Source organism: Humulus lupulus, chromosome 7 (genome assembly GCF_963169125.1).
Source record: "Humulus lupulus chromosome 7, drHumLupu1.1, whole genome shotgun sequence".
Lineage (NCBI taxonomy): Eukaryota > Viridiplantae > Streptophyta > Magnoliopsida > Rosales > Cannabaceae > Humulus > Humulus lupulus.
The window spans coordinates 9236339-9247917 of NC_084799.1; the positions used below are offsets into that span (position 1 = coordinate 9236339).

Consider the following 11579-nt stretch of genomic DNA (forward strand, 5'->3'; position numbering starts at 1 on the left):
TCATAGGGTGTACGTTTACATTCTATGAAGTCTCCCAGGGGGAGATGTTGAATTCTACAAAGTCTCCCCATGGGAGACGTCATAGGGCCACTTTAGATGGCTCCTGCAACAACGTCTCCTCTAGGGGAGACATTAAATATCTACAATGTCTCCCCATGTAGCCATTAAATGTCTATTTTGTTGTAGTGGATGCTTGTTTAAACCAACTAATTAAGGATTGTTGGGATCTTTAAACCCCTAGTAATTGTACCATTGATGAGTGTTCTTCCTTGGATCATCATTAAGAAAATTGTTGTTAACATCCACTGGAAGAGGCCCCAAAAGAGAACTAGAGATTTAGAGCATCATTCATGTATGCACTATCACTCCATGGTACCATTATGCAACAAGCCATTGACAAAACTTAAAATTGGAAAGACGAAAATATATGGGAACATGTTACTAGTAATTGTCAGAGTAAACAGTTACCATTTTAATTAGTTTTTGATAGCATTATTTTATATATGTAGGTCAGAAAAAAAAGGTGGCAATGCGATTTTGTTTTTTTTTCTTTAATCAATAAATATTTATATGATAACATATTTTTATAAATGGAGAGGCAATTAAAAAAAAAAAATTATTTTGGATTTGTGTCTTTAGCTCCTTTATAAATGGTATATATTTTTGTGCAAGTAAATATCTTTTTGGTAAAAAAATTTCTAAAAAGAGAAGATATATTTTTTTTCAAATGGGAACAATTGAATTAATTTTTATTTGATTAATTTTTTAAGATTGATTGAATTAAAATTAATTGTGATTAATTGATTGATTTCATGAAATTGAGATTGATTCATTTTTTTAACTATTCATTTATTTTGGTAATATATGTGTACATGCATAAATTAGCAACATGACATATAGATTGTATGCTAGAACCATCCAATTAATTAACATGTCATGCGTCATTATAATTGTCATTTTTGCAAATTTGTGCTTAGATGATGAGTTTATAGTGATAGCCAATTATTTTAGATAATGGAAAAAATATCAAATAAAATAAGTCATAATCTTGATAGGTTTTATTTGGGCCCAATTAAACATGTAAAATTTAAATTCCTCTTGTGGGTGGTTACACTTGTGAATGCTCATTTACTTTGCATTACTAGATTGGACCTAACAAATTGAATAACGATCAATAAAACGAAGGTTTAAACCTGTCTTTTGCGTTATGTATGGAAGTTAGGGGGCCTTGTAGTGAGAACGACATACTGGACTCAGCCCTTCTCCATGCAAGCCCAAATTGTTAAGGTCCATTTACCTAAGTTGGACTTGATTATATTAGGTTAATTCTAGTTGAACCTAAATTAATTGATTAATAACACTGTAATTCAAAAGATTTATTGTGGATTTAAATGGATATTTAAGAATTAGAAGAAGTTTATACTAAGGTTTATTAATTATTTTAAATAATATAATATAAATTTCACAAGGAAAATACTAAATTAAAATAATGAGCTTTAATTTTTGAAATTTGATCTCCACCGTTAATTTAACAAGGTTAGAGTTTAGTAGGGCCTTATGGCGCTTTGATTACTTCTCCCTACGGATGGTGTTCACTGGACTTTTAACAAGGTTAAATTTCTTAGGATAGATTGTTATAGATCAAACCCTTATAGACTCATCCCTACAGTGACTATTGTTGGGAATTGTGCTTTGAAAGCATATGTAGTAGACATTGTTTTAAGAAATAAATAAATAAATTGAATTTGTGATGCATATATATTAGGATGACTCAGCTCAGCCATACTCAGCATACTGAGCATGAGTTCAGTGAGCCTACTGATGCTACACCAGATGTCACGTGAAGTTTGTTTTGTAACAGCTTAACCATATTGTAACAGATTCTGTTTTGCCTACTGAGCTGTGTTTTATAACAGCCATTGTATTGTTTCTTGATTCAGTTAATATAAAGCTAAGGCCAGACTCATTCTTGAGCTCTGAGCTTCTCTGTTCATTTCCTCTGTTTTTCGTTTTCATCACATTCCTGTATGGTATCAAAGCCATGGCGTCCAATTCTGGAAGTGCATCATCTCCCTCCGCTCACGTCGAAGCTCCGGTTGCTCCTCCTCCTGCCGTCCCACATGCTGCTCTTCAATACCTCACTATGACTCGACCGGACATAGCATTTGTTGTAAATCGGCTTAGTCAATTTCTTAAGGCTCCCACCACAGATCATTGGACTGCTTGTAAGCGTGTTCTTCGGTATTTAGCTGGCACTCCTCATCTTGGTATTTGCTTCTCTTCCGCTGCTGCTCTTGATCTTCAGGCGTTTTCTGATGCCGATTGGGCCGGCTGCCTGGATGATCGCAAGTCTACGTCTGGTTACTGTGTATTTTTTGGGGGCAATCTGGTTAGTTGGTGCTCTAAAAAGCAACATGTTGTTGCTCGATCCAGTACAGAATCTGAGTATCGGTCTTTGGCTCTTGCTACCTCTGAGGTCATTTGGCTGCAATCTCTTTTGAGTGAGCTTCAGGTATCTCTTTCTCAGTGTCCAATTATTTGGTGTGACAATCTTGGTGCTGCTTCACTTGCCTCCAATCCTGTTTTTCATGCCCGTACTAAACACATTGAAATTGATTTACACTTTGTTCGGGACCGTGTTCTTGCCAACCAACTTGATATACGATATGTGGATTCAGCTCACCAGATTGCTGATGTTCTTACTAAACCATTGGCTCTACCTCAGTTTTCTTACTTTAGAAACAAGTTAACATTGTGTATACCACCATGTCACTTGAGGGGGGATATTAGGATGACTCAGCTCAGCCATACTCAGCATACTGAGCATGAGTTCAGTGAGCCTACTGATGCTACACCAGATGTCACGTGAAGTTTGTTTTGTAACAGCTTAACCATATTGTAACAGATTCTGTTTTGCCTACTGAGCTGTGTTTTATAACAGCCATTGTATTGTTTCTTGATTCAGTTAATATAAAGCTAAGGCCAGACTCATTCTTGAGCTCTGAGCTTCTCTGTTCATTTCCTCTGTTTTTCGTTTTCATCACATTCCTGTAATATATTTTATGGACTATATTATTTTGTGATAATATTAAGTAAATATCAGAAAAAATCCTAAGTTCATAGATGTGATCTCAACCACGTATTGGTAGGGGAGGATTGTGTTTGAGATAAATGAACTTAAAAAGTTCGCAGTAAAATAAAGTTATGAAATCTTTAGATTAATTACTGCAAGTACAGTCCACTAGTATTATGAATACATGTGATCTAGATCCAGATCACTAGTGTAGTAGGACACTTTAGTGGAGGTACTTTATATATTAGAGAATATATAGAACTAGACCAAATATGTTTATTAATACCTAGTTAAATACCGTTTCGAAGTATTAATTAAATATATCAACTGATGATCATATAAAAGTAGATCTTAATCTTGAAGTTATTATGAACTCCTGTTTATGTTATATGAGTTCTTTGATTTACTCGTTAATGTTTGTTATAATGATCAGGCTAGAAACTTTTGTTTTGGGAACTCATTAATGTAAATGGCTGGGGACATAGTATACAGATATGGAATCTATACCTTCTCGCAAGAGATTGAATAATGGTTCTCTTAAGGGTTGACTTTTGGGACTGAAAATGCTATTGAGCTCAAATTCATAATTTAGTTATGAATTAACTTTCACTGGTAAAGTCAATAGTACTTAAGAAAACAAGATATAATTAAAAGGGTAAATCAGAGCATATTGCCACATTCTAGCTGGTCTCTGCTGTAATTTTGAATAAAGTTCAGCAACAGAGTAATGGAACTTCTGGAACTCTAATTCACAATTAATTTTTCGTTGTTACTAAAAGATGTAATTTAATCACACAAAATATATGTTGTGACTAAAAAGTTATCACTAAATATTACATTTATCTATAGAGATACAGGATACCAAAGTGATACTTTGCAAAACCTCAATTACCAAATCGTTACCTAACCCTTAATTTAAATAAAATTTAACTCTTTTGAAAGTGACATGCAGCATAGAATACATAAATTAAAGCACAATATATGTATATTTATATATAAGTCTATTGTAAAAGCCGTCAGGTTTGGCTCATAATTGGCTCTTAATTATAAGGACAACTTTTCCCTCTCGTAATCATCGATCCCCATAAAATAATAGTATCAAAATATAGGCTGTGATTTAGCTCTGAAGTGGAGTATCGACGTTGATGATGATCAGCTTCCGATGTTGATCTCATCGTCCCACCAAGCCACTCTAAATCATAATTTATCTCCCTAAGACAACATTAATCTTGACCACTCTTCGAAGCCAAGTATGGATGCTGACGATGATCAACAATATCAGATTGTAACATCTCCTAAGTGGCCCAGTGTGGATGTTGATGAAGATCAACGCTCCATCTTGACCTCCCGAAAGAAATATGCTGTTTTTATCAGTTTCAGAGGAGAAGATACTCGTAAAACCATTACTAGTCATCTCTATAAAGCACTCAAGGATGGAGGAATTGAAACCTATATCGACGAGGACAAACTTGGGCGAGGACAAGAGATTTCCAAAGCTCTATTGGATGCCATTGACAACTCTAAATTTTCTCTAGTTATTTTCTCAGAAAATTATGCAACCTCGTCGTGGTGCTTGGATGAGTTGGTGCATATTCTTCAATGCATGGGGAAGAAGGCTCACATAGTTCTGCCAGTATTTTACCATGTTGATCCATCGGATGTGCGGAAACAAAGAGGAAACTATGCAGATGCGTTTATCAAACATGAAGAGCGTTTCAAGGATACTATCATACAAAAATGGAAGGTGGCTTTAACTACTGCAGCTAATCTTGCTGGATGGCATCCATCACAATTCAAGTATGTGATTCATTATGTTTTAACATGTTTGGTAGAGGGGAAAAGAGAGCGAAAAGAAAATTTTTGAGAGAAAGAAAAAAAAATAAGTTTTATAATTTTTTGGACACGTGTTTTGTCACATTATCTGTTTGGACCCTGTGTTTTGATAAATTATTTTTTTGATCTTATATTTTGTAAAATGATTTAAATAGAACCCTACACCCGATTTTGGTCAAAGTTTTATCAACTAAAATCACAAATAATATACCAAACTAATAATTTAGAATAAAAATAAAATCATTTTGCTTAAAAACTGTGTTGTTATATTCAATTTTTTTCTTTATCAAAATTGAGTTTAGGAGTCTATTTGAACTATTTTACAAAATATAGAGTCAAAAAATGAATTTTTTAAAACACAGGATCCAAAAAGATATATACCCCAAAATATATGTTTGGGAGATTGGAAGAGAAAAAAGTAATTATAATTTATCCTTATTTTTAATTTTTATTTATAATTTAAGAGGTATAAAAGTAATTATAAAATAATATGATTTTATTTTCTTCCTCTCTACCAAATAACTAGAGTAGAACATCATGTGATATATATGTATAGCTTCATTTCCTACTTGATTATCCTTTTGTTCCTTTAATTATATTTGAATACTAAAATCTATATCTACATGTCATATAATAATGGTCTTCATCCCTTGTCAAATAATTTTCAATAGATCTCATTCATATTGTTTTATCATTAATTTTCATTTTGGTGTACTACTAGCTAGAACGTATATATATATATATATTTATATGTAATCTCTTATTAATGTATTAGATTCAATTTAGAAATTAATTTTATATATAATATAGGAATGAAGCTGAATTAGTGACGGAGATTCTCAATCATATACGAGGAAAATTAAATTCATGTTCAAAGACCACTGATGATTATTTAAAACAAGATTTAGTTGGAATTGACAAGTCTATTGCAGACCTGGAAAAGTTGCTATCGATTAATAATGCTCCAATTTTAGGGATTTGTGGAATGGGAGGGTTGGGTAAGACCACCCTAGCTGAAGTCATTTTCAAAAAAATCCGTCAACGGTTTAATGGTCATTGTTTTCTTCGAAATGTTAGAGAAGAACACCAAAAGTACGGACCAACTTATTTGGAAAAACAATTTTTTCAAAGATTATCAAAGGAAAAAGATATAAACTTTGAAGATTTGGATTTCGTAAAGGATAGGCTATGCCATAAGAAGCTACTTATAGTTCTTGATGATGTGGATGACTTGGATGACTATGATTTTTTACTAAAAGATTGCCATGCATGGTTGAATTCTGAAAGTAAAGTTATCATAACAAGTAGAAATCAACAAGTGCTTCGAAATATAATTGGAGATGATGAAAAGATGATATACCGATTGGACATATTAAAGGAAAAGGAAGCTGTTGAACTCTTTAATTTGCATGCTTTCAAAAGAAAAAGTGTTGATAAAGAAAGCTACATAGAAATTTCAAGAAAGTTTGTAGATTATGCTCAAGGTCTTCCTCTTGCTCTTAAAGTTTTGGGTTCTCATCTGTTTTCAAAGAATAGGGAAGTATGGCAAAGCTTGCTAAGTGAGCTACAAGAATATTCCGATCAAGGAATTTTAAAAGTACTACAAATAAGTTTCGATGGACTAAAGAGTATAGAAAAGAACATATTTCTTGATATAGCATGTTTCTTTCTAGGTGAAGAAAAATGTTATGTTAAAGAAGTATTGGATGCTTCTAATTCTTTTGATGCTGTAATTGAAGTTCTTGTTGACAAGTGTTTGATAACTGTATCTAAATATGGTACAATTCAAATGCATGATTTGTTGCAAGAAATGGGTCAATCAATTGCTCGTGGATTAGATCCTAGTCGTTTGGAAAACTATAGAAGATTGTGGATGCCCAAAGATATTTGCCATGTCTTGGAAAATAATATGGTAAGTAACTAAACTTTTTTTATTATTATATTTTTGTAAATTTCATGATAAGTACAAATTAGTGATGGCCAAAATTTGATAATTGATATATCTTACAATTTTATTTACATAATTTTCAATGGAAAAACTAATAAGGTGATTTTGTATTTTTTTGAACTTTTTTTTTCTTTTTTTTTTTAATTCGTTAAATTAATTTCTTTGAACATTTTAAAGTTATCATATCTATGTATTTGTAGCTACTCATTTGAGTTGGAGGTATAAAAAAAAAAGGTAAATACTATTTTAATTAACTCTTGTGTTGTGCCAAATTTATTGATTGCAAAGTGGAACAACATAATATCATTTTGGTTTGATTTTGATCAAAGTATTTTCAAATATAAAATAATTTGTGGGTTAATTGAATCCAAAGAAGTAGAAAAGATGGCCAAGAAGTAGAAATGTACAAATTATATTTGAAATTATTTTGACTAAATCGGATCTAGGATTTTTCTTTTATATTTTACAAAACGCAAATTTTAAATTATTCTTCAACAAAATTGAGAGTATGATCTATAACTTTGTACAATCCATGAGCTAACATAATATTTACCCTAAAAACTTCTCATTCATCAACTTTTGTAATTTGTTATTTGAAATATAAGTGAGAAATGGATACACAAGTAGTTACCAAAACCGTTTATAATTATTTTAAAGAACAATCATGTAAGTGAAGAATATTTAAATTTCTTTCAAACTGGTGTGTATATATATATATATATGTCAATTCAAACTTATATTATAAGATAGGATACATTATTTATTAATGAAACAGTGTTTTTAATTTTTTTTAAAAAAATCTTCATTTCATATGAATTACCTAAACTATGGTCAAAATTTCTATATGGAATTTTCTTTTAGTCTAACTTTTTTTTTTCAGGGTACTTCGGAAATTGAAGGAATATATATGGTCAGCTCTACCATACAAGGAGAGAAGGTAAACTTGGACCCTTCAGTTTTCAGAAGAATGTCACGTCTAAAATTGCTTAAACTATCGAGTTATCATGGGAAGTTTTCATTTCTTCTTCCTCATGGCTTGGACTCTTTTCCTGAAAAGCTTAGATTTCTAGAATGGAGTTGCTACCCATTGGCATCTTTAGGGTCAAAATTTACACTGCACAATCTTGTTCATCTCAATATGTGCGAAAGCCAGCTTGAGAAACTATGCCATGAGTTCCAGGTTGGTAAAATAAATATATGGTTTATATTTGATGTAAATTCATCCATCAATCAAGTTTTGATTTTAATATATAATAAATCAAATTTTGGCTCTTGTTATTTCTCTTTTTGCAGGATGTAAAAAACTTAAAATATGTCAATCTGAGCTTCTCAAAAAAGTTGACTTCTCTACCAAATCTTTCCGGAGCAAATCTTTGGAGGCTGGAACTACGAGGTTGTAGAAGTTTGATTGAGCTTCCTCCGTTAAGATTTCACAATGTTGATCATGGTGGACAAAAAGAATCAAGAGTATTACACCTTTATAAGAACAAAATACTTCAGATTTTTGGTGAAAAGGACCTAGTGGATAAGGAAATAGATGGTGTCATAGATTATCATTGGGATTTTCAAATTGATGACTGCTTACTTAATCTCTCCGAGTGCTCTAATGTAAGAATTGTTTCAGAGATGTCTGGTAATATAAAATCCTTGTGTTTGAGTTCCACTGCAATAGAAGAACTACACTCTTCCATTGGATCTCTTAAGAATCTTCTTATGCTCGATCTCTCACATTGTAGACAGCTCAAGAATCTTCCTAGAAGCATTTGTTATTCACAATCCTTGGAATTTCTTGATATGGAAGGATGTGTGTCTTTGGACAAGTTTCCAGAGCTCCCCCAAAATATAAAAGGATTAAAATTGAGTGGAACATCGATTCAACAAATCAATTCGTCGTTTTTCGAGTGTTTGCCTTGCCTCGAGATTTTATGCATGAAAAATTGTACCGAGCTTGAAAGCCTCCCAACAACAATTTGTAAACTGAAGGCTCTTAGAGTACTATGTTTCGCCTATTGCTCGCAACTGAAAAGTTTTCCAGAAATCTCGGAGCCTATGGAGAATCTAGAGAAACTTTATTTAAATGGAACATCGATTGATGTGATTCCACCATCCATTGGATCTCTAATTAAGCTTGAACTTTTAGATTTGAGAGAGTGCCACAGGCTCATTTCTATTCCAACATCTAACATCTATAAGATGTGCAACATTTCTAGTATCTACATTGATGAAAATCCAACACGTGAGGAAGATTTGGTTGTCTTGTTATCGTTAGATGTATGCATTTCTGAAATGTTTCGACAATACAATTGTCTAGGTTCTTGTTTGGATACAAATCTAGTCTCTGTTCTAAAATTAGTGAGTTCTAGAAATCTTGATGCGTATCAATTTTGGACAAATTTCTCTGGTTGTGAGTGCTCGTTATTCTACATTATACACAATCTTTTAGTGAGCAAATCTTTGCAGGATAAAATTTTCAAAATAAAGCCAGAATGGGCCCATTACGAAGAAAAGGTTTGTCTCTTTTTTTCTTTTTCTTTTTTGTAGCATATAACAGAATTGACTCTTGTTTGTGTTGTATTTCAGGCTCTATATGGTCCTAAAATGAGCTTTGCTTATTCAGCAAAGAGAATTCCCCAGTGGTTTACTTATAAATCTATGGGATCTTCAGTATATGTAGACTCTGGTCCATCAACTTGGTTTGATAATGAAAGCTTTTTAGGCATTGCTATATGCATTGTTGTTGATTTTGGTAAGTGCTTTTTGGATCACGCAAAGTTGAACATATATTGTGATGCCCATTCTTCAGAGCCCGTTGGAGAAGTCTTCTGTAGTTTACATCTTCAGATACAAAGTAGTACTCAGCTTGGTGTTGATTATTCTAATTCAGATCATGTGCTCATATATTATCTTACTAAAAATGGCATTTATGATGATTTACTTGATGCAAATGCAAAGAATGTTTCATTTGAGTTTTACATCGAGGAATCAGATCATTATAACTATATCACGAAGAGAATAAAAGAATGTGGGATTCGCTTACTGTGTGACCAAGATATGCTACTGAATGAGCAAGCAACTTCTTCTTCATGAATAGAGTTCATTTTCTCTAACTAACGTCTTCAAGGTTGTTCAGGTGCGTAAAATATCACTCTACATACGTTTTCTTTTAATTGTTTTTATAAACCATGTTCGTAGTCTGGTTTTTCGAGTTCTTAGCTTGCATTATTGGCACTACTGACAAGTTTTGAGCATTATAACATAAGATATTTTCTTTCTTTTGTTGCCAGCCGGTGTCATTGAGCTTTGCTGAGAAACACCAGAAAGAGTTGTCGAATAGAGGATCTTGGCCCGCTCAACTTAAAATGAGGCATTTAAAGAATAAAGAAATGAGGGCTGAATTAACATAAGCTCATATTATAAGTACGTATATGAGCTGAATTTACTTATTAGCTAGTGTGTTTAATTTTGATTTTGGTGCAAGTGTAAGGAGTTGCATAGATTTTTGGTTGGTTACTGCAACATAAGTTCATAAAAAGGGCGCTGGCTGCAGCCGCTAGGCTCTGTTGGTGTAGTCGCGGCTATAGCATTTTTTTTGTTTTTTTCGTTTTTCTTCAATTACAGTGCGATTCAGAAAGCTATAGAAAGCTAACAAAAATATCTAAAACTTGTGAAGTTTTATTCAAAATGTGAAGTTTCAGACTTGTAATTCCGAGCTTAACCATTGTTTGTAAAATATTCTAAATTCATTATTTCTCACCCAAATATCTTGGAAATAGTCCTAAAAACACAAAATAAACTTATTAGATATATATAAATAATCAAGTGCATAATCATAGAAGAATAATGAATTAAAAATAAACAAATTCGATACTTACCACGTATGTAACTTCATGATTGTTTCTTTGGTTTTGTTCTAACCTTCATGCTTAGTGTTCTAGGTGATGTGAATCATAGGCAATTTATAATTATATATTCTCATTTATATCTAATTTGGGGTTGCTGACTTTAGATGCATAACAATCCTAATAAGCAGAATAGACTGAATAGGATTGTCACAAAATAAAGACAATGTTAGAGTATATCTCCAGTCGTTGATTTTGATAATCTCGATCTAATAGTTTTAGATTTGCGATAGGTCTTCTTTAATGAAGAGTATTATCTTTCATATATGTAATACGATGTATTTATTTCTTAACAATATACTATATGTGGCGATGTAACTTAATGAATAAACCATATGTTTATTCAGGTCCAATGAAGATAAATTTTCTCAAATGAAATTAAGGTGCATGTGAATGTAAGAAAATATATAAATAAGAGTTTCATTAATAACTTTTAATGAAAAATTACATAAGGGAAATAGGAATCTGATATATTCACTTTATGATCTTTGAATTTATATAGTGGTATGCATTTAGTCAAGAGATTTGCGATCATTCAACTTAGTGCTTCCGTGCTTAATGACCACTTTCATTTTCTTTAACACACTCTTTCATCGCTTAATATTTAATATCGATATGCTAGCTTCGACTATAATTATTGTTGTTTCAAGCCATAAGTACTGCAACTGAATTTGTCGCAAGGTTTTCTTTATGGCTTAGAAATAGAATTGATAAGTCTATTTTAGGGTCGTTTTAGAATGTGTTTTTATAGTGCTTTTGAGTCTATTTGTGTGTTTTGTGCAAGATTACGCTTTGGTTTTGTTTTTAGATTTTGCTATGAATCACG

At 32.2% G+C, this 11579-nt stretch overlaps 1 protein-coding gene across 1 annotated transcript; it reads left to right on the forward strand.

Moving 5' to 3' along the window:
* Window positions 1-4325: 4325 nt before the first annotated feature.
* LOC133791339 (TMV resistance protein N-like) lies at window positions 4326-9941 on the forward strand. Its single transcript, XM_062229264.1, has 5 exons — window positions 4326-4870; window positions 5717-6818; window positions 7735-8034; window positions 8148-9362; window positions 9435-9941. The coding sequence occupies exons 1-5, from the start codon at window positions 4326-4328 to the stop codon at window positions 9939-9941; spliced, it is 3669 nt and encodes a 1222-aa protein (XP_062085248.1).
* The last annotated feature ends 1638 nt before the right edge of the window (window positions 9942-11579 follow it).

Coding starts and splice junctions, on each gene's coding strand:
- LOC133791339 (XM_062229264.1), top strand. CDS start 4,326: ATGGATGCTGACGATGATCAACAATATCAGATTGTAACATCTCCTAAG. Junction 8,035..8,147: donor AACTATGCCATGAGTTCCAG/GTTGGTAAAATA, acceptor CTCTTTTTGCAG/GATGTAAAAAACTTAAAATA. Junction 9,363..9,434: donor GGGCCCATTACGAAGAAAAG/GTTTGTCTCTTT, acceptor GTTGTATTTCAG/GCTCTATATGGTCCTAAAAT.